General features: G+C 54.9%; 1 protein-coding gene across 6 annotated transcripts in view; it reads right to left on the reverse strand.

Annotated features, from left to right (window-relative positions):
* The window catches only part of Plch2 (phospholipase C eta 2), a 78,092-nt gene that overhangs the window by 24,636 nt on the left and 31,850 nt on the right, over window positions 1-21,606 (reverse strand). For 4 of the 6 annotated variants that reach the window (XM_076565806.1, XM_042272268.2, XM_042272267.2 and 1 more), the window contains one exon: window positions 410-556. In XM_076565806.1, the coding sequence (XP_076421921.1) occupies window positions 410-556 (147 nt within the window). Of the gene's footprint in view, window positions 1-409; window positions 557-10,842; window positions 11,058-21,606 lie in introns of those variants that run through there. The other 2 variants (XM_015986031.3, XM_015986027.3) reach the window with 1 other exon arrangement.

Here is a 21,606-nt window from a genome sequence, read left to right on the forward strand (position 1 = left end):
TGTGTGGTTCAGGTGACCCCTGAAAACCACACCAAGTTCTCTGACCCATGCTGCCTGAGTTATCCTTGGGCTTCCAGCCTACCCTCGGTGTGCCTGACTGGGTGGGCTTCTGTGGTTTCAGGTTACTCTCGTCCCCTTGGCTGGTCTGATAGCCCCACATTGACCTCAGCATTTGATAGGGCTATGCACTAAGTCATCCAGTCCCCATGGAGTCCCAGAGCCTTGCCAGGAGGCATCTGGGCAAGGACCATCTGACCTATTCCTATTCCTTATTCCAGATCCCACTGCAGAAACCCCAGACCAAAGTCTAGAGATGACCAGCACACCATCTCAGGGGGGCTTAACCCACAACAGCGTCTACTTGGTAGGCCCAGGCCTACCCATCCCCATCACTGGGTTGTTCACTCACTCTTGGCCTTCTCGTTCTTGCGTGAGGGCCGCCAGCGGAGGCAGGAGCGGTGTTCATCCAGGTAGTAGAAGCGGACCAGGCCCTTGGAGCTGCCACGGAGCTTCACCATCTGGGTCCCCTCCTGCATGGCACTCATGCATCGCTCCACTAGACACAGGTGGACACATGACAGAGACAGACAGACAGAAACTATGAGAGCTATGGTCATTTCACTTCTCTCCAAAGGGCCCTGTGTGCCTGTGTGGCCCTGTCCAAGCATGGGACAGAGTGGTTACCACTCCTTCTCTGATGGTCCTGAGGTGGTCTGAGATGGGTTGAGGCACCAGGGAGGACATTCAGCAATAGCCTATCCCCCAACACATGGCCAGTCCCAGAAACTGCTGAGACCCGAAGTGGCCTTCACTTAGACTGCCAAGCAGTCAGAGACCAGAGGCCAGACCAGTCCCCAAATCCACTGTGCATGGAGCTCCCATGCTGGGCACAAGGTGGGCCTAGGCACCATGCACCAAGCCTGACCCCTAGCCCCAGCCATGAGCCACTCCTGAGAGCCCACTGCCCCTTCTTGCAGCATCAGGAACAACATCTGTCTCATGGGCAGCAAGGTCAGAGAGAAATCCTATGGGAAAGCGCAGAGCTGGGAGGCTGAGAGCTGGGTTTAAGTCCACAACCTCCTCTTTCCTTGTCCACTGGGCCTCCTGTCCCAGGGTAAGGTCCACAAGTTTCAAAGAGTCCAGGCCAGGGCCAAGCTTCCTCAGGCTGCATATCTATCTATATACTGGAAGCCCAGGAGCCAGAGGGCACTGCATCTTACAATGAGGTATCCCCAGGTGGGCAGTGAAGAAAACCACAGGCAGTGCCAGCCCAGGGGGGCTATTTGGAGGAAGCTATTGTTGACCATAAGCAGAAGGGCATTGTAGGCATGGGGTGGATACTCAAGGTAGATAGGACTCTCTAGGGGACAAAGCCAGTTTGGGGACACAGGTGCGGCTGCTGGGTGCATCTGAGGTAGGGGTTGGGGACAGAGACAAGCCCTGGATGCCCCTCATGCTGTTCCAGAAGAAGGAGGCTGAATGTGCACCCTCTGCTCCTGAAGCAGGGAGCAGAGAACAGGCGTCCTGACCAGGGTCTCCGTGGCTTCCTGAGATGCACTGGACCCTCCCACTGACCACCCAGCAGCCTTCTTTCTTCTGTTCATTGCCTCACCGTCCAGGGGCTTCTGATACCATCTAGAGGCCATGGTGTCTATACCCACATGCCTCAATAACTAGGCTGAAGGTACCACTGCCCCATAAAATTCCAAAGATCCCCCTCAGAAAGAGTTCTGAAGTCACCTGTGAGTTCCCAGCACATACAACCAGGGCCCTGGCTTCTGGGCCCGGAGATCTGAGTGGGAGGTTGGTGTGGGAAGGCGAGAACCCAGGCCTTGCAAACCCAGGGACAGTCCTAACTTCCCTAGGAAGCTATGCACCCTGTGGGCCCATAGGGCTTGGCCAGTCCTCAGGAGGGACCTGCTCTTTGCCCTTTCTTACCTAGAAGGCTGAGCTGCCATCGTGGTGACACTACCACACTCCCTCCAACCCAGAGGAGCACCTCTGCCAGGCAGGCCACAGCTCCTGTGGTCCGGCTGGCAGCAGACGGCTGAAGATCAGGCATATCCAAATGATGGCTGGAGGCTTGCTCCCCAAAGCCAGGAAGGGCCCTCAGCGATAGGCCAAGCAGAGGTGGTGGCTGGCACAGGGGCTCCTCGGGGCTCCCCTTCTCTCCTCCACCTCTTCCTCTTCCTCCTTGGAGCCCACCGAAGTCCCTCCAGGGCTGTTCCCAGGTCCCACTGGCATTGACCCAACTGCTGTCTGCAGCCCTGGATGGTCCCCGGGCCAGCCCACCCATCCTCTAGAATACACAAGGTCTGTTTGAAGATGAATCCCAGGGGTGGGTGAGTGGCCAAGCCTCGCCCTGTCATCCTTGGCCAATCCCCACAGTAATCCTGCTGGATCCAGCCCAGCTGGCCAAAGGATTTAGGCCAGAGGCATGCCCAGCTGCCAGTTTAGAGCAGACTGCCCCATGTCTGAGCAACCAGACTCACATTTAAGGCAGAGGCAGGATAACAGGTCAGACAAGGGACAATCCCTCCAGGACACAAAACTATGGCTACAAGACCTGGAGTGATGTCCTCCGTGAGATTTCCCACTAGGAGGGTCTGTCTATCCATAGGTTTGCTCCTTCATGGGGCTGTTTTCCTAAATCCTGGATACTGGGTATCCAGGGCTGGTCTCTGTTTTTTGTTGTTGTTTTTGTTTTCTTTTCTTTTCTTTTTCGAAACAAGGTTTCACTGTGTAGCCCTGGCTGTCCTGGAACTCCTCTATAGCCCAGGCTGGCCTCGAACTCACTGAGATCTGCCTGCCTCTAAGTGCTGGGATTAAAGGTGTGTATCACATGCCTGGCCAGGGCTGGTATCTGTGAGTCTCTGTTTCAAGCTATCACTTTTTCCTGCCTGAAATCCTTGTACATATAGGGACTTCCAAGTGGATCCCCACAGTGTGGCAGTGAGCTGGTCCACAGGTGGGACAAAGGCCGCAGTATGTTGTCTCAAAGCCCAGGGTCAAGAACCCAGCACCAGCCGGGTGGTGGTGGTGTACACCTTTAATCCCAGCATTTAGGAGGCAGAGGCAGGTGGATCTCTGTGAGTTCGAGGCCAGCCTGGTCTCCAAAGCAAGTTCTAGGAAAGGCACAAAGCTACACAGAGAAACCCTGTCTCAAAAAAACAAAAACAAAACAAAATAAAAGAACCCAGCCACCTTTGGCTGGAGGCCAGAGCTAGGCCAGGGCCACTTGCCTAGAACCTTGTGAACCCAGAGGACCTTGACCCAGGGCCGAGAGGACGCCTTTCTGCGTTGACCTCCAGCATGAGAAGGAGAATATAGGTTCCCTGAGCTTTGTGCAGCTCTCTGTGCGGACTCTACTCCAAAGCCCAGTCCTCCCCCACCCCAAGCTGGCCTCTCCTGGTGCCCACCAGAACCAGAGCTATGGAGGCATCCCATTACCCAGGGCACATTATTGCTATATTCTGTACCCAAAGCTGGGCATATCTAGGCAGCCGGACCCTTCATGACAGTTTCCTGACAGGGAAGGAGGCCCAGGACCCAGAAAGGACCTGCCCACCTACCAGGACACCGACCATAAGGCTGAGTGGAAGTCACCACTCCACACCAGCCATAAGCAACCTTAAGGGGCAGCTGAGCATCCATACTCCGGGCAACCAGAAGTAGGGAGATAGTAAGAATGGAAGGTAGAGTTTCATATTGGCTTCATTGCCTCATGGGCGTCCCAACTTCCTACCTGACCAGGCTCCTGCTTCTGGCAATGGACAACACATCCTGAGAGTCCCTGCCAGGGTATTCCACATCCCCATAGCCATATCATCCCACTTCAAAAAGCACCCTCAATGTTCTTGTCCAGCCCACCCTCTTGACCCTGGCCTGTCTGCTCATGTGTCCTGGGCAACAGGAAGCTCAGCCACAGGGAATCAGGACCCACTGGGCCAGATCCAATGTAATCAACTCACAAACAAACCCAGGACCCAATTAGGAGCCTTGGCCAGAGGCCTTGCCTCATTTGCTGGATGGAGGTTGACAGGCGGCCTGCCCTTTCTGCCACAAATTAGATTAGGGAACCATTTACTGCTAGGACAGGAAGGAGCTCAGCCCTAGCAGCCCCCCTCCCCTCGGGCCACAGGAGACCCCGACAGCATGGTCACCTGTATAGGCAAAGCCCAGAATCCCCAGTGAGTAGTAGGATGAAAACTAGGGGGGGGGGGCGGGGGGTAGATCCAAGTATCAGGAAAGCCACGGGGGTGCTAAGGCTGGGTAAGATGGGACACACGCCCTGAGTGCTCCAGGACCACATGACTCTCCACCCTGGATGGTATCTATGCCACCCTCCCTCTTGCCTGCTGCCCACATTCCATCAGCCATCCACATCTCTCCAATGGTAAGGTCACTACACTTCCCATCCAGTGCTCACAGCCCACTGTCTGCCAGAATTTCTAGATTTCCTGTTCTCTTTAGGTACCCTGCCTCTGGACACACCTGCTCTTCCCTTGCCTAGGCCTAGCCCAGTCTAGGGCCATTCATGCTCCCCAAATCTCCCCAGAACTGGATACCTCTGCCCTCTTCCCTCTCTGCTTTTAGCCACTCTCTAGTCTCCCACCATCAGCCGAAAAAGGGAGTTAGGTGCCTAGGCAGGGGTTCTAGGAGAGACACAAGATCCATCAGTACCAGCAGCCCCAGCGGAAGACCCAGATCACTGCACCCCAAACTCTCTGACCCTCCTAGTGACCCCAGGCCATAATCCCCCACTGACTAGGCAGGCAGAGGCCCAGCTAATCCGCCCTCACGCAGGGTTCTGCTAGTAAGGCCTCTTCCACTGTCCTGGGGACCAAGGTGACCCTACCCACTGCTGTTACTGCAAAAGACAGGTGGGCATGGAACCGTCGCCACTGAGCAAACCCGTGCCCTATCTGAGGGAGACGGTAGAGGACAACTACCAGGGGCAGCTTGTCCATAGTGCACCGGACCAGGGTTAGGCAGCAAGAGGCAGCCAGGTTACCAGCCACACGAGGCTTAAGCCCACCGACGACTGTCCTGGACGTGACCATCTGGCCACCCAAGCCAGATGGGAAGCTCAGACATACACCCCCACCCCCACCGCCCCTGGCACAGAAAAAAGGGCAGCCATTCCCAGAAGAGCTAAATGCAATGGTGTAGGAGAAGTACCGTGCCCCTTCCAATGCCACCAGGACCTCACATCTACCCAGAGCTACCCAACAGGCCATAAGCATGCTTAGGACCCAGGTCCAGAGATGGGTAAAACTCCCGCCTGCTGCCTGGGGGATGACTCAGACCACCTTTGGAGGCTGGAGGTAGTAAGCTCTCCATATTATGGTCACAGAGGGACTCTGAAACCCCAGCGTGTCTTTCATAGTTGAGCTGTGTTGTCACCCCTGCTTTCCTTCACAGTCAGGCCTTAGGGCTCCCCCTGCTCCCCAAGAAGTTCTAGAGACCCTCAGGAGCCAAAGATTTGCAGCTTCCAGAAGTTTAAGGTCTCCACCATGGTCCTCACTCAGGTGGCCTGGGCAGGTGTTGCAATGTGACCTCTCTAACTTGCTGCCATGTACTAGCCCCACAAAGGCTCATGTGGGAGAGGAACAGGTGCATTTGGTTGCCTACCAGAAGAGGCACACTTGCCCCAACCACCCATCTCCAGGACAGTTAGGTAGGAAAGTAGCTTCTGAACTCCTCTTGTCCTAACTTTGCCTGCCCCACACTGACCTACACAACTCCTTCACAGAATGCTGCCTGCCCCCAAGGGTCTCCTCTCTGCTCTGTCTCAGCATCGCCCAGCACCCAGCAAGCAAGAGACAGGATGGATGAGGGGGACTAAGAAAAGCCAAGGCCACATAGTCTTCTCTGGGAGCTGTGGGCAACTATGACACCCAGACCATACCAACACTGGTGAGTTAGTCTCTCCAGAGAACAGTCGGCTTCAGGGAAACAGGTGCTCCCTGTCCCTAGCTCGGGTGTCCTCATCACCTCTGTACCTCAGTTCCCCTGCTGATGAAAGGCATGTTCCCACAGCTCTGGCTCCTCCTGCCTGGAGCCCACAGATACCGGCAGCTGCTGAAAGGAGAAAGAGCCCATGCTGTCCAGAGCTGTCCACTGGTGCTATTTTACTTCTGTGAGGGAGATCGATCTTGTCCTACCCCAGTGGGCAACACAGCTTGATGGCTGCTGTGAACAAGAGAGCAGCATCCGTTCAGCAGACTTGCCTCTCCCCAGGGAAAGCTGGAAAATCAATTTACTCTCCCAATAAGCCTACAAATCATACACACAGGCCTTGCCAAACATGCACACATGCACAGGGGCATTTCTGGGTACAATGGCCCTCGTCTCACCAGCAGGGCAGGACTTGCATGTGTTACCTAGTGAGTGGGGCTCCAAAGGTCAGCAGCGTGGGACATGAAGGAACAAAGCTCCCCCAGCCCTTTCCCTGCAGCCTGCAGCCTCCTCAGGGGCCTCCCAAACTGCAGGCCACCCCAGCCAACACTTAGATGGTGCCTGGGGTGGAGTGGAGGAAGGAGGAAGCCGTCCTGCCCCAGCCTCACAGCGCCCATCGGGATGAGCCCGGCCCCTGGCCCTGTGCCACTCAGGAGGGAGGGACAGGCCCACACACATATGGCCAAGCTTATTTAAACGTCTGAGAACAGCAATGCAACCCCCCGCACGTCTGGGCGCCTCCTCTCCAACTATTTTTACTGTATCAGGGAGTGTGAGCCGGCTTGTTCCCGCCCTCCTCGGCCAGACCCAAGGGGTTGTGCTCACTTTAGGAGGCGCTTGAGCTAAGGCAGGGCTTGAGGAATCTCTCAACAGCAGTAGAAATAATAGCCACTACCCCGCCCAGGGCTATCTGACCAGGTCTGAGGCTGCCCTGGGGATGGAACAGCAGGCCCGCTCTGCTGGGTGGACGCGCCCTTTTCCTCCAGCAGTGTCTGCCCCACGGTATGCAGCTCCAGCTTCTAGCAGGAGGAAACAAGTTCTGTGTGTGTGTGTGTGGCAGGCGGGGGGGGGGGGGGGTCCTGACCCATCGCATCGCCTGGCTGAGCAGTGTGGAGAGCCACCCAGACCTTGTTCTGCCCCATGTTCAGATGCCTGGGGCAGCCAAGGAGATGAGCAACCTAGGCTCACGGTGCTCCACTCACCATGCTAACTAATTTGCCTATCCACAAGCTGACCTGGGCTGCTACCACCCACCTTCTCTCAGAAGTTCCTGCAGCTCAGGGACCTGGCCCTGGACAGCAGAGACTGGGCAGAAGCCTGGTCCATCCTCGGCTAGTGGCATCAGCTTCAGGATCTAGCCCCTACCCAGCCCAGCCCACTCACAGGGCCTTATTGATGACCCTAACCCAACAGAAGTGATGATGAACCCGAGTTCAAAGCCATTAAGTTGTGTGTGAAGGTGCCAGAGGTCAGGAACTCAACTTGGAGCCACAGTAGCAGCAAAGAGACGGGATATTCTCGAGGTCAACAGTGTCCACTACCGAATGCCGAGTTCCACTTAGAGAAGTCCCCACATGTTCAGGCCTAAACCGGGTCTTTCCAAACCTACCTCCAAGTATGCCTGCAATGGTCATGGGGGCCTGGGACCTTTAGCCCACAGAGGTCCCAGCTCCTGGCCTTCCTCTATCTCTAGCAGAGCTCCAAGACCATAATCAGAGTCCCCAGAACAGAACTGGTACTCTTCCTACCATCTATCTCACTGTCCCTGGCTATCACTAGCTGGTGGCATGTAGCAGCTTAGCTCACAGCAGTGGCTTCAATTGCATTCGACAGCTCTGCTAGGAAGAGAACTCTATTAATAGTCCATTTCACAGTTTTCTGCTCCCCTAGGTGGCCCTCCTTCCTGTGTCCCTGGGGGTTCCTGTCTTTGCCACCAGCCACTCACTTCCCTGAGGCCACAGCTGCCCTCTCTTCCTCCAGCAGGGCCTAGTCAGCAGCCATGCATACTTGTGCTGGGCTCCTGAAGGCAAGCGATCAGCCACTGTCTGGGATAGATTCTGACCCCAAGCTGTCACAGAGTCAGACTGTAGTCGTCAGTGTGGAGCCCCTGCTGGAAAGTCACCAGATTCGGGTAGGGGTTTCTCTCAAGAGCGCAAGTAAGAATGAGAAGAGCCAGTCCTGCCTTGCTGCTTACCCTGGAGCTCAGACCAGGCAAGGAGGGATGGCAGCAGCTGACAGGGTGGGTGGCCTCTGGGTATGGTCAAGCAGGGGCCAGAGACGACAGGAAATAAGAGGTCTGAGCCCCTGAATAAGTGCCCCGCGCTGGGCAACGAGGGCCACCTTGAGGCTAGAAAGCACTGGGCCCTCCACAGGGCCGGAGAACTGGCCAGTCAGCCTCAGAGGAAAGTGGCTCTCCAAGTGTGACTTTCTCCAGTGCCTGTGTCTCCTGAAGTTGAAGACGCCTGCCCTGCTGGACACCTCCGCAGCCACCGCTTCCCTCCCACCGTGTTCTTGCTGAGGCCGAGCGAGACTCCCTGGCTCTGGACTTCCTGGGATGTTTTCTGTGTTGTTCTGTCATCCCTGGTAACCCAAAACAGCGTGAGCTGCATCTGAGAACTGGGCTGTCAAAACCTAAGTCATCTCAACCCCAGGTCCAGAAGCTAGAGACCTGAGGAGCTTCAGCAGGACATGGAGCCATGGATGATACAGGGCTGTGGCCTGACCAGCCTGGAGTCTAGATGCCCTCAGGCCCTCTGGGGGCCTGGGCTGCTGAGTCTTAGCAGGCTGAGGACAGCCTCCCAGGGCCGATTGGCCAGTTGCTTCCAAGTCAGGGCTACACCCTCATACCTGAAGACTTCTTTCTTAGGGAGGGCTGGAAGGGATCCCAAGGCTAGCCCCTTGAGCTATCCCAGCAGCTTACCTCACTCACCTGTGGCTGTCCACCACAGCTCATCAATATCACCCAGCTGGTAAAGGGCTCCTGTACCCAAAAGGTGACTTCCCAGAAATCAAAGAAAACACCCAATCCTGGGGCTGGTGATCACCTCCCCCACCCTGCCCCTTCTCTTCCCCACACAGGAAGTCTGTCCAGCCGGCCATGAGCCCACGTACTCTGTGCTGAAAGCAAACTCCCAGGAATAAGCAAGCTCACTCCTCTGATTACTCATTTTTCTACCCATCCCTCCCCCACCTCTTTGAGGTGGAGCTACAAGCCCTGGCCCAGGACGAGCCCCTGTACCCACATCTGCCCAGAGATGGGGGGCACTTTCTTGGGCAGGGGCATTCTCACTCTCCAGGGATGGTGCCAGGAGCTAGGGAATCTTCGTCATCAGCTCATTAGTGGTGCAGATGGAGGGCCAGAGCCAGGACAGCAGCCATCTGCTCCTTCCTCAGCTGCATGTTGAAACGGCAAGGACTCTGCTGTTGTACATCTCTCCTGAGGTCACCAGAAGATGGGGGTGGGCTTGGAGTCCTCCTGCTGCCACCTCCCTCCTCCTAAGACCAGGGATCTTCCCTTGAGCAGCTGAAAACCCCATGTATGTCCAGTCCCTTGGACCCTGGTGCCCCAAGGCTACATGGCAGCATCCATTCCCTGCCCCTTCAACAAGCAGGTGTCCCAAGCCTAGTGACCCCTGGGCAAAGACTCCCATGGACACTCTGCAGGCCAGCCAGGATAGAGACTAGGGAGGGGTATATCCAAATACTATGCTGTTGGGACCCACAAGGCCCCAGCAGAGTGTGCCTCAGTAGCCCTGACCATACTGGCCATGCTGTCCCCGACTCATAAAGCGCATCTTAGGCAGAGAGAAGAGGAGGGACGGGAGGGAAGAAACAGGCAGGCATTCATGGAGCAACCACACAGGTCAGGTATGGCATAACAATCTGCAGACAGTTTTTGAATGCTTACAAGTTGCTCTGTGCGGCGGTCCCACACCATCCCTTCCCACCCCTGCAGGTTTGAGGGGTCCTCAGTGTGGATTCACACAGCCCTTTAAGCTTCTCTATACCTCTTCAGCATCCATATCAATCCGGAGCAGAACAAGTCCAGCCCCAGATCAACCCGCCAAACAAATCAAGAAGGCACAGCCTATTCTCCTTGGAACTCGGGACCTTGATCAGGAACTTCTTCCTTCTGCCTAACTCAAATCACTTCTGATGCAGCCGTAACCTTGGGTCCCTTTCACTCTCAGTCTCTCCCACCCTGACCCACACCAAGCTTTGTGTTGAGACAGAGACCCTGCCCAGGAGAAGCTCTTTCCCATCCCCCAACCCCCACCAAAGATGCCCACTCCAAAAAACTCAAGAGAATGGCTTCTTCTCACACCCAACCCCCTTGCTCCGCTCCTGTGGGCAGCCTGGAAGACTTATGCACCCCTGCTGGTCCGTGCTGTTTGCCTAGGGCAATGCCAGTTCCCTAGACAGGAAAAGTGGGACAGATCTAAGCAAGGGAGTTTAACTCTGGGGAACCTCGGGGTAACTGGGAGGGAAGGTGGCGATGGTTCTGTCCATGGTGCTGACCAGATTTCAGGGCATTGCCCCCCTCGGCCCCCCAGCCCACAGCCCCTGACAGCTTAGGACCTTCTCTCCTCCAGGCATCCCCTTGGACAGACTGGAAATCAGGAGACAGAGGCTGTAGGGCAGGCAACCTCACTCTGCAGAATGGGACCTCAGCACCTTCAGAAGTGTAGCATCTATTGGCAAGATGCCAATACGGGGGAGATGGGGTGCTGCACCGTATGGCAGCTGACAGGGATGGGGTCACCAGGCTTCCCTCCCAGAGACCCTGAGACCAGGATCAAGCAGAGCAGAGCACTTGCTCTGAGGTCTGAGCTGAGCTGGGAATCACAACCCTCTTCCAGACACCCTCCTACCTGCCCTTACCTTGGTCCTGGCTAAGCCCACCGGTGGGCTCAGGCTCTTCCATGGCCCGCAGGCACCAGCCCCACTGTTACCGGCACGGCCCAAGGGGGCCGGGACCCTGTGCTGGTCCCCAGTGTCCCCAAAGTCGGAGCCTGGTCCAAGGCGCCCCACGCACAGCGCCCATACCGGTTCGAAGCCCGCTGTAGCTAGCTGCTACCGCTGCTCGGCAAAGGAAGAGAGGGGAGGGGCAGGATGAGGCCTCACCGCCACTGGGACCGCCCCTCCCACGGGAGCCCCGCCTGCCCTTAACTCTTGGCTATCCAGCTCCTGGCCTGCCATGGCTGCTGCTCAGGAGCATCAGTTTGAATCAAGGAGGGAGTTTCAGATGGGCACCAAGCCAGCACTGCTCAGAGGCCAGAAGAGGAGGCAGTGCCGCCACCTGAGACCCCCACAGTGGCTTCAATGACCACTCACCACACCCCCCTCTCTCCCTCCTACCAGAGGGGTAGCTATACACCCTCAAGGAACAGAAGTCAAATGAACCTGGCTGGCAGTTTCTGGTGACCACAGAGTCCTTTTGACTACCACACTCCCTAGGTCTTGTGGCTAGACCTTCCAAACTGGGCTGAAGTGCCCGTCCATCAACTTTCCTGGCTGGAGGTATCCAGGCTAGGGGAGGCTGAGTCCAAGGGCCAGTTCTGTAAAAGCCCCACCCCTGTGTTCACCCAGGTTTCCTCCTCCTGACTCCGTGTGTCCTTTGTCAAGCCCTTTCTACTGGGCTGCACGGCTTTGTGAGTCTGGGGGACAATGACGACTGTTGGCATGGCAGGAAATACCCCCTGTGTACACTCGCCCTGGGGGCAGAGTAAGTGGCATGGCCTGGTCCAGCCTGGGTTCACCTCTCTGGGATCTGCTTGATCTGTGTACAGCGTCTGGGCAAAGCTCCCTTCTCCAGACCGCTCACTCCAGCTCAGGAGAGGTGGTGAAGAGAGTGACTTCTGCCCCCAGAACATCTGGTATAGCTTTAAACTCACATCCCGGGGAGGGGGCTGGGACTGTGAGTGGGGGGTCCAGAAGAACGGACCGTTGGTAAGCACAGGTCCAAGCACAGGGAGGACATGGGCCACCTATGGGCTCTCTGAACTGCCACCTCCAAGGTGTGACAGCCTCCTGCCATGCAGGGCACCAGGTGTGAAGGGGAGGAGAGCCTCTGTCTGTGCTACCAGCTGGGTTCTGCCAGGAGAGGCCCCTGGCCCTGCTGCCTGGCACCCTTAAAGGAGCAGCCTTCCTTCTTTGCTGTTACTCGTGCTCTGGCGCTTTTGAGCAGAGTGGCTCTGTTCTAGACTGTAGGAACTGCCCTCTGGGTAGACACTGTGTCTCTCATTGGCATAGAGCCTAGGCACGACTCCAGGGTCTACGTCTATCCCACTGACAGATCCAAGGAAACAAAGGCGCCCTCCTCTGGGTAGGTATTGACTGATGAGGTCATATTGGAATGCAGGTGGGCTGCCAGGACAAGAAGAAGGGGCACAATCATAGAGAGCACCAGAGGTTGGGAGACCAGAAAGGAAAAAAAATCCCAGGAAAGTGCCCACAGCTGGGCTTTATGTGTTTCCTCCAGGAACTAGCTGCCTCCTCAGAAAAAAAGAAAAAAATAAAGAAAAAAGAAAAAAAGAAAAGAAACTGAGGCAGGGAGGGAGAAGAAAAAGGGCAAGGTGACAGCAAAAACCAGAGGCTGGGAGAGAGAAGGGGGGGAGATACACCCAGGCAGGTGACAAGGTCCCTGGAGAGCAACCCAGAGTGGGGCTGCCTTCTCCCTGATGGACAAAAGGTCCCTGAGCCTCCCTAGAGAAGCTGGGTGAAACCTAAGTTCACATGGTAATGAATAATCCATCACAGAGTCGGCTCCCCCTCCCCTGATGCAGCCAGAGGATGATTTCCAGCACTGAGACCGCGATTAAAAACGGTGATTAAAATCCACCAGGCACATGTTAATTTGTTCAGATTCTGATCTCTTTTCTCTTAAGCAGAATTCCACTCTGAAAGCATTTGGCCTGGCTGGTTGCAAGCAGGGAGACTCCCTAGAAAGAAAGAGCCTGTGACCTCAAAGGAGTTAGGGACACAAGGAGTTTAGCCTCCTCCTTTGCAGAGGGCCTCCAAACAGACAGGTGTGGGGCACACATCCAGGGGCTCCTGCTACCGCAGTGTTCCTCCAGAGTGAGCGCCACATGCTCAGATAAGGCTGGGCTTCCACATGCCCACAGGCCACAAGGTTCTGCTGGACCTGAGCTCCTGCTGTAAGGGGACTCTGCTCCCTGGGGACCGGTTCTCACTTCCCGATCTAAGTTCCCCTTGCTCTTTAGTGGCGTTGTCAGAGAGGGCGGGGGGGGGGGGGGGGGGGGGGATGACACATCCTGAGACAGGCCTTTAGAAGGACAGAGCTCGTTCCTTCTCTGTGCTTCAGTCCCCTCAGTGTTTAATGAAAACACCACACATATGTTCACACGTGCCCTAGGTCTGTCCTTTATTCATGGGTACCCACTGAGAGCACATCCCAGCCTAGCTGGATCACACACATCTTACAGGGTCAATTTAGGCACCAAAGGGCCTGCTTCTAGTTTCTCAGGTGTAAGCATTCTTGCCCTAAAGCTTGCTCTTTCTTTCTTTCTTTCTTTCCTTCTTTCTTTCCTTCTTTCTTTCCTTCTTTCTTTCCTTCTTCCTTCCTTCCTTCCTTCCTTCCTTCCTTCCTTCCTTCCTTCCTTCCTTCCTTCCTTTCTTTCTTTCTTTCTTTCTTTTCCCCCCAGATAGGGTTTCTCTGTGTAGTTTTGGTGCCTGTCCTGGATCTCGCTCTGTAGACCAGGCTGGCCTCGAACTCACAGAGATCCGCCTGGCTCTGCCTCCCAAGTGCTGAGATTAAAGGTGTGTGCCACTGCCCCCCAGCCTGCCCTAAAGCTTTGACAGAGGTCAGAGAGGCCAGGGGCTCCCTAGTGTACTACAGTGGATGGCAGCAGTCTGGGGAAAGCCAGGCCCTGACTCCCGACACTGCTTTTCACCTAGGTTCCTAGTTTACCTGAAGGGTATGAAGTAGGACCCCTGAGTCCTGCCCAGGAGTGTCTGTCTCCACCTCCCAGTGCCATAGCAAACCTGTGGGCGGCTCAAAGCACAAGTTAGGCTGGCCAGCTCAGCTGTGTGTAGTACAATGATAAGGAAGAAACCACCCTGAAAGTGGGCCAGAGGTAGAGATGTGGTGATAGAGGCAGCGTGAGGGATGGCCAGGAAGGCCAGCTGAGTAGGGAGGAGAGAGACAGGGGGCCCCCAGGTACTTCTCCTAAACAGGACACCCCAGCATAATGATCCAGAGGGCAGCACCTAGCAGCAGGGGCCAGTACCATGAGCCCAGCACTGGGTCCTTGGGCTGAGGACCAAGGAGAGTGGAGGCTGGGAATATCCTAGGAAATACCACAAGAGCTGCAAATGCCTCCACAGATAGAGCCAAACACAGCCAGGAAGGGATGTGGCAAGCCTAGGCCAGGAAACATTACCATTTGAGTCCTAGACCTCTGCTACCTCTGAGCAGTCCACTGGAATGCACTGCTTCTCTGGCCTGCTTCCCTATCCAGCATCTAGGGAGGACCAGCAGCCTGGGAGAGCAGGAGCCAGCCTGGAGCCTTGAGCCGAGGCTTTCTTCCACGGAAGAAGAGGAGTCCTCTAGGTGGGAGGCGGACCCTCTTTGTGGCCCAACAGGACAAAGGCAGAAGGGCTAAATCTCTTTTAATGACTGTCACTACAAGAAGGGGACCTGGGAGCATTGGCTCCATGGTTCTGGGGTCATTAGTTCTGCCTATAGATGGGTAACAGCTGCCACTTTCCAATAATCTCCAGAAAGCGAAGGCTAGGAGAAAAACGCATCCCCAAATTCAGCAGAATGATTCATACCTCTAAAGCCTTTGTGGGGCACCTCAGATCTGAACTTACAACTTCTGTCCTACATAAATCTCCAAGGAAACGCTTCCAGTGGCCAGCTGTGTACCCAGCTCCGAATATCTGTAACAGCCACTGCCCAGAAGCCTGGCCACATCACGAGGAGATAGGCACAGTGTAGGGGCCCTAATGTGGCCCCAGTTCCGCTCCTGTGAGGCCATCTCAGAATGCCCAAATCAGGAGAGCTTCAGAAGCCACGCATTTCAATCTCTTTCTTTTCCAGAGAGAGAAAGCTTCTGGGGTGCACTGGTCCCCACAGTCCCTCTGACCCTGCTGAGCCCTGGAGTGTGAGCACCAGGGTCCACTGACACGGAACATCGTAATTACCTCAGAAGTACTGAATGATGAAGTGTGGGCCGTTCTGGTATGGAGTCAGTGCTGACCACCCTGCTGCTGAGAGAGACATAGGCCCAGCAGCCCATGCCTAACACATTTTTATTAATTATTCAACACCAAATCCAATTCAGTGTTGTCTCTTGCCTTGTGTGAGAGTTGTCAATGTTACCACCTCTAGTGAGGAACCAAAGCTGCTTCAGAGGACGTGGTAGGATCCCCCAGCCACCTCACAGCCCTGGCTCACCCTGGATACCAGTACAGGCTGAGCAACCTCCCGACCTGGTTAGCAAGTGGCAGCATGTGAATGCAGGGTAGAGCATGTAGAGACACCATTCACTCAAACCCAGTGTCTCTAGCACAAAAGATCCCTGCCGTCATTGTCATCAGATCCCCTCATGGAGTCACACCCAGTGAGCCGAGCCCAGGTCAACATTCTCAGGATGAATGCTTCAGAGGGGCATGTGGCCTCAAGAGAACTGGCCAACAGACCACAGTTATCCAATTACCACAGCTGCCCCAAAGTGACCACAGCTGCTTTAGAGTGACCACAACAGCTCCAATCACCACAGATGCCTCAGAGTGACTACAGTTGCCCCAGTGACCACAGCTGTCTCAGTGGCCACAACTTCTCCAGGCATCACCACAGCTGTCCCAGTGACCCTGGCTGTCCAGGCTGACCATACCTATCCCATTGATCACAACTGCCCCAGGGACCACAGCTGCCTCAGACTACCCAAGAAGGAAACTGCCACTCCAGGTCTGGCATGCCCGCCTGCCCTACCCCCAAGCCTAGTGGAGTCAGGTTCAAAAGAAACATCACTCAGTTCCAAGGCAGATGAAGAAACAAGACAGAGCAGAAACAGCCAGAGGTGGGGTCCGTGGAGGAGGGAGACAGCGCAAGGAGATGGGATGCTCTGGCCAGGTTGTCACTGTCCCCACAGCAGCCCTGTGTTGCCAGGACGGAGTTGCTGCTGAGGCCCTCGGGCTGGTACCCAGTCCCAATCCCAGCGCCCATGGGCTGCAGAGAACACAAATAACAGCACAGTCTGGGTGATGACGGGGAGAGTGGCAGGGAACAGAGGCCTGGGCAACTGGAGGGTCAAGAGGTTTTAGAAAGGCTTTGACCTGAATCGTCGCAGCCACAAGTGCTGACCCCTAGTGCTCAGAGGCCTGGCCATATAGGCAAGCAGCATCTTGCCTTCACCAAAGGCATCTGCAGCCACAGCACGCTTCCATTGTTTGGCCTCTCACTCCCCAGGAGGGCCTCTTAGCCTGCTCAGGCACCAAAGGGAGGGGTCTGGCCTAGGTCAATGGGTCAGAGTCCTGCCTGGAGCGGCAGTAGCCTGAATAGAGCCAAAGTCAGCAGACACTGCCCTGGCAGCTAACCCAGCCTCCCTGCACCAGCCTGACCTAGATTCTGTGCCCGTGTGCGGCAGCTATGCAGAGCTGCGGCCAGCCTGGCATTGAGACAGGTGGGCAGAATCCAGAACCAGCATAGCCACATGGCCACTAGCATGGCCCCAAGATACACTTTGTGTGGGGTTCATGTGTGCTGCCCACCCTTCCTAATCCCTCCCTGCCTGAGAAGCTCTGAGGAGCCCTTGGCCTCCACTCTCTGGTCTGGCCTCTACCCAAGGGCCTGCTGCAGGAAGAGAAGACGGGGAGGCTGGACCCACTCTGCTGTCTCCTTCCCGCTCTATAGCCCTGTGGTTAGAGCAAGGGGTCCACGACTGTGGAGCCACAAGGTCTGCGAGAGCCACTCCTCACCTCAGCTCCAGCAGCTCCAGATGCTGGTCAGAGATCTGCAGCTCTGCCCCAAAGCAAGTCAGCTGACCCCACAGGACTGACATCCTTCAATCTCCCCAGCCTGCACCACAGGGCCGTATGACTGGCATCTGGTCTTTACCCACATGTGCCACCCTATGCCCCTGGATACATAAATCAATTAAAAATTCTTGAAAACAGAGAAGTATGCACTGTGCATGCAAATGTATGCAAATGTGCCCTTGCTTCCTAGTTCTTAGGCCCAAAGGGCCCTTCAGGCCACACAATCCCCTATTTCAGGGCCAGAAATGGCCAATCCAATGTTTCTTCTTGTTCTTCTCCCCTCTGCCTATTCCTCAGCTGTCAGCATTTATTAAGCACCTGCTGTGTTCAGGCATTGCTCGGGGCTAGGAAGGCAGTAACAAGTTCATCAGAAGCAGGGAGGGCAGGGCTGTCGCAGTGGTCCCAACTCCTTGAGGAAGCTCTGGACAGAGAGAATAAGGTTGCAGTCTTCAGAGAAGCCAGGGAAAAGGGGACTTCTTCCCTGAAGGTCAGTGGGCACTGGAAGACTGGTACAGGAGGGAACTGAGTACAGACTGGGTTGTATACCTCAGACCAGACCCAGAGCCGGAAGTGAGGAAACAGCGGGACATGGCCAGTACAGAAGAACACTTGGCATGGGACTTAGCTCCGAGCACATACTCAGAACAGAACCGGCCAGAGGAAAATGCACAGCCATAGGCTGTGGGTGGACTTGGCCATCAGCACCTACCCTCACTGCGCCATGGGATGAACAGCCCTATTGCTGAGGTTCACCTGAAAGTTTTTTTCCAATGCTGGGCCTCCCACATCAATCTCAGCTCAAGCTCCAACACTTCCTTTGGGAACAGCTCACCAGTGTTCTGTAACACGAATCTTAAAAGGTCTTATTCAAAAACAAAAACAAAAACAAACACTGGAGCCAGATATTGGGGTGAAAGCTGAAAGATCAGAGAAACAGAACAAGCCAGCCATGTTCTTACCTCTATGAAATCCTCAGCCTCAAGAGACAGACTTCCTGTTTACTCATGCCTTATATACCTTTCTGTGCCCTGCCATCTTACTTCCTTCCTAGTGCTGGGATTAAAGGTGTATGCCACCATACCTGGCTCTGTTCCCAGTGTGGCCTTGAACTCACAGAGATCCAGATGGATCTCTGCCTCCCGAATGCTAGGATTAAAGGTGCATGCTACCATTGCCTGACTTCTATATTTAATATAGTGGCTGACTTTGTCCTCTGATCCCCAGGCAAGCTTTATTGGGGTATAAAATATATCACCACAGTGGTAGAATTTAAAATCTTAAGTGGTAATTCATACATGCAAATCAAAAACAGAATACACAAGCCACAGCATGCCTGTGGTCTGTGTGAAACTGGTTGCCACATCCCATGAAGCCACAGATAGTAGAGCTCTAGGTATTTGCACCACGAGGCTCTTGATAGGCTGTAAGGGCTCTGTGAATTGGCTGGCTTCCACAAATTCTGCCTCAGCCCTGCTGCCCACCTGAGTCCCAACCCCAGAGTGACTGCAGGGAGCAGGATTCAGGCTGCCTTTCCAAAGGGGGCTGGGTCCCTATGAGCCAGCAGTTCAGGTACCGAAGAAGACTTGCAGCGCCATCAAATCATGGTCCGGGGCTGCCTCTCCACGGCTACAGCCACATATCCTGGCATGCGCTGTACCATCCCCACAGCCCCATCCACAGACAGTGGTTCTGTGATGTAAAAGCAGAGACTACAAGGTGGAGAGGCACTGGGAATACAAGGAGGGAATTAAACTTAGCCATTGGAGCCATTTCTAAAGAGACGTGTCTTTGAAGAGGCCACGCCCATGTGGTATGAGGGTCTGCTTGGGTCTTCCCTGGAGGCAGAGCCAGTTGCCACACTACACATGACCTTGCACACAGCCAGCTCTTCCCTATTATTTGTGGAACGATCTCCCCAAATTCAGACCCAAGTGGCAAGTCTTTGCCACTTTACTAGGAAGCATACTTACAGATCTTCCAAGAGCAGCTAGAGGGAAGCTGTCTTGCTAGGTGAGCAGAGTTTGCCAACAAACCTGTGGCCAGCACCAGTGCAGTGTGAATGTACCTGGGAGGTGTGAACACACAGCTCAGGGAAGCAGTGTGAACACACAGCTGAGGGTAGGAGTGTGAACACACAGCTCACAGAGGGGGTTTAAGCAAACAAGTTAGGGGAAATGTGAACACTTGGCTGAGGAAGGGAGTGTGAGCACACAGCTGAGGATGGGTCTGTGTACGCACAGCTCAGTACTCACAGTACTCAGGGACAGGGTATAAACACATGGCTGAGGAAGAGTGCGAATGCACAGCTCAGGCAGCGAGTGCTCACAGGCAGCGTTCCTAGGCTTATTCCTTCCTTGAGTCCCATGTACCACCGTTGAGGTGCTCAACACCTACAGCCAGCGGGATCTGATTTTCCCTCGTTCTCAGGAGCCAAAGGCCTGGGTAAAGCCACTGTTTCCCACAAAAGCATCTACTCTCAGCCTCGCCAGAGCGAGGTATTTAGCAAGTGACAGCAGGAACTCTGTCCCGACTTCCGGGAAGCCCGGTGCTCTGGTCTAAGCCCTCAACCCTTACCATCACTTCCTTTTTGCTGTGTGGGTCACGCACGGGTCTGGGTGAGATGTGCTATTCTCTTTGCCCCTCGGCTGTCACCACACCTTCGCATATGCTCACCCAAAGTCCATGGGGACTCCCCACTAGGGCACTTTGACTTTGATCTGCCTGTCCTCGGTGCCAGCCCCTCTCCTTGCCCTCTGCACCTTCAGCTATGTGCCACCTGCAGATGGCATGGGCCCAGCAGCCACCCAATGCAACACAGGCAAATGTTTATTTTTTTCCTTTAATGCAAAAAAAAAAAGAAAGAAAGAAAGAAAGAAAGAAAGAAAGAAAGAAAGAAAGAAAGAAAGAAAGAAAGAAAAGAAATCCTGTGAGTCACTGGGAGTGTTCAAGTAGAAGGCTGAGGCCAGCAACCCAGCAGCCGCTGGGCAGAAGTGGAAACATCCTCACCCCCAATCCGCCCCGAGGCTGCAGGTGTCTGGCTGTGGCAGTCACTCAAGGTAAACTTGTCATTCCCTCATGGCTAGACATTCTAAGAAAGCTGCAACATTCAAGGACAATTACCTGACTGCCACAGGTTCCTGGAGTATTGGGGGAGGGAAGGAATGCCTATAACCATCCAACAGGAGCCCCAAGAGAAGTACTGCTAGGGTGACTGAGGCAGAGGGGCTTCACCCCGTTATCACAGCCTGTGAAGCTTTTGAGCCTCTCTCTCTCTCTCTCTCTCTCTCTCTCTCTCTCTCTCTCTCTCTCTCTTTCTCTCTCTCTCTCACCTCCAGCAGAAGAACAGGAGGCACCCCATGAGGGCAGTATCCACAAGAGCCAGACTTCATTCCTATCCCTGGTGGTGGTGGTGAGGGGGCACAAGGCATCAGTCAGTTCAGTTTGGCTCCCTGATAGCCCTGGGTACTTCTGATCCCAGAATACCCTAGACCAGAACAGGGTCCCTAAGGGCTTGCAGCCATACCTGAATGCCTGAGGACTGGACATATCAGGCAGGTTTTAGGAACAGTTCTGTCCTCTAAGAGAGGAAGCAACAGGCTGGGACCCAGACTGGACAGAAAGCCTGACCAAGGGCTATCGGAGAGGTACAGCCACCCCTCATAGCTCTGGAGTCAAGGCACGAGTCAAGGGGCAGAGGTCTCTTCCAAGGGAGGGGTCCCTCACAGCCTCTTCTTTTTCCCTGGGAAGGATGGGAGAATTGTCCTACTCACAGTGGGGAATTCAGGCACAAGCGCCATTCAGAGGAAAGCCTAACTCTGGTTTCAGATGGGGAAATGACAGCCCAGAGGTGGAGATTTGCTTGAGGTCACTAGCCATGCTAAGAATGTATAGTATCTAGGCATCACCTTGTCCATATTACCCTTGGACCTGCAAGGATCAAGTTTCATCTAAGGTCCACAGGGGTCCAGCCTGGCTTGTGCTGCCAGAAGGAGCCACCTCTGTGACCTCATGTGTTCCTGGGGCAGAGGCAGCAGTGACGTCTGAGTCATGCCTGCAGCTTTTTAAGTCTCAGCTGACTGCAGGGGTAATTTAGGTTTTTTGAGGAGACACAGGAACACACGGCAGAGAACAGGGTATGGAGACACCAGCCAGAGTGTGACACTTGTACCCTGCCCCGGTGCAGAATTCCTTCCTGAGGAGGAAGCCTGCCCTTATATCCTAGAGGGGACACACGGAAGCTAGCCACCAGGAGTGCTGTGCTTGCAGCCTGGCAGAGGTGAGATAGCCTGGGCCTTGCTGAGTGGCTAGGAGTGTCCTTGAGAGGAGCCCAGCCTCCAAACACCTCCAAAGAAGGAAGTCCAGCAACTCCCACTCTGCTCCAATATCTTCTGGAGGTAGTGAGGGCAGGCTCAAATCAGAGAAGACCCTGGAAGAAGAAATCTGAGGTGGGGTCAGGTGCTGATGTGAGACCTGGTTCTGAGGACCCAGAGGGGTATGGGTGCATTCACTCTGAATCCCACTTCCTAAATCTCATCAAGTCCCCACTTCCCAGTCGATGATCCCCAAGTTGCATTGTCTCCTTCCAAACAGAATATAATAATTCCCAATAATGCCGAGCCCAAAATAACACCCCAATGTGCG

This window comes from Peromyscus maniculatus, chromosome 2 (genome assembly GCF_049852395.1).
Source record: "Peromyscus maniculatus bairdii isolate BWxNUB_F1_BW_parent chromosome 2, HU_Pman_BW_mat_3.1, whole genome shotgun sequence".
NCBI lineage: Eukaryota > Metazoa > Chordata > Mammalia > Rodentia > Cricetidae > Peromyscus > Peromyscus maniculatus.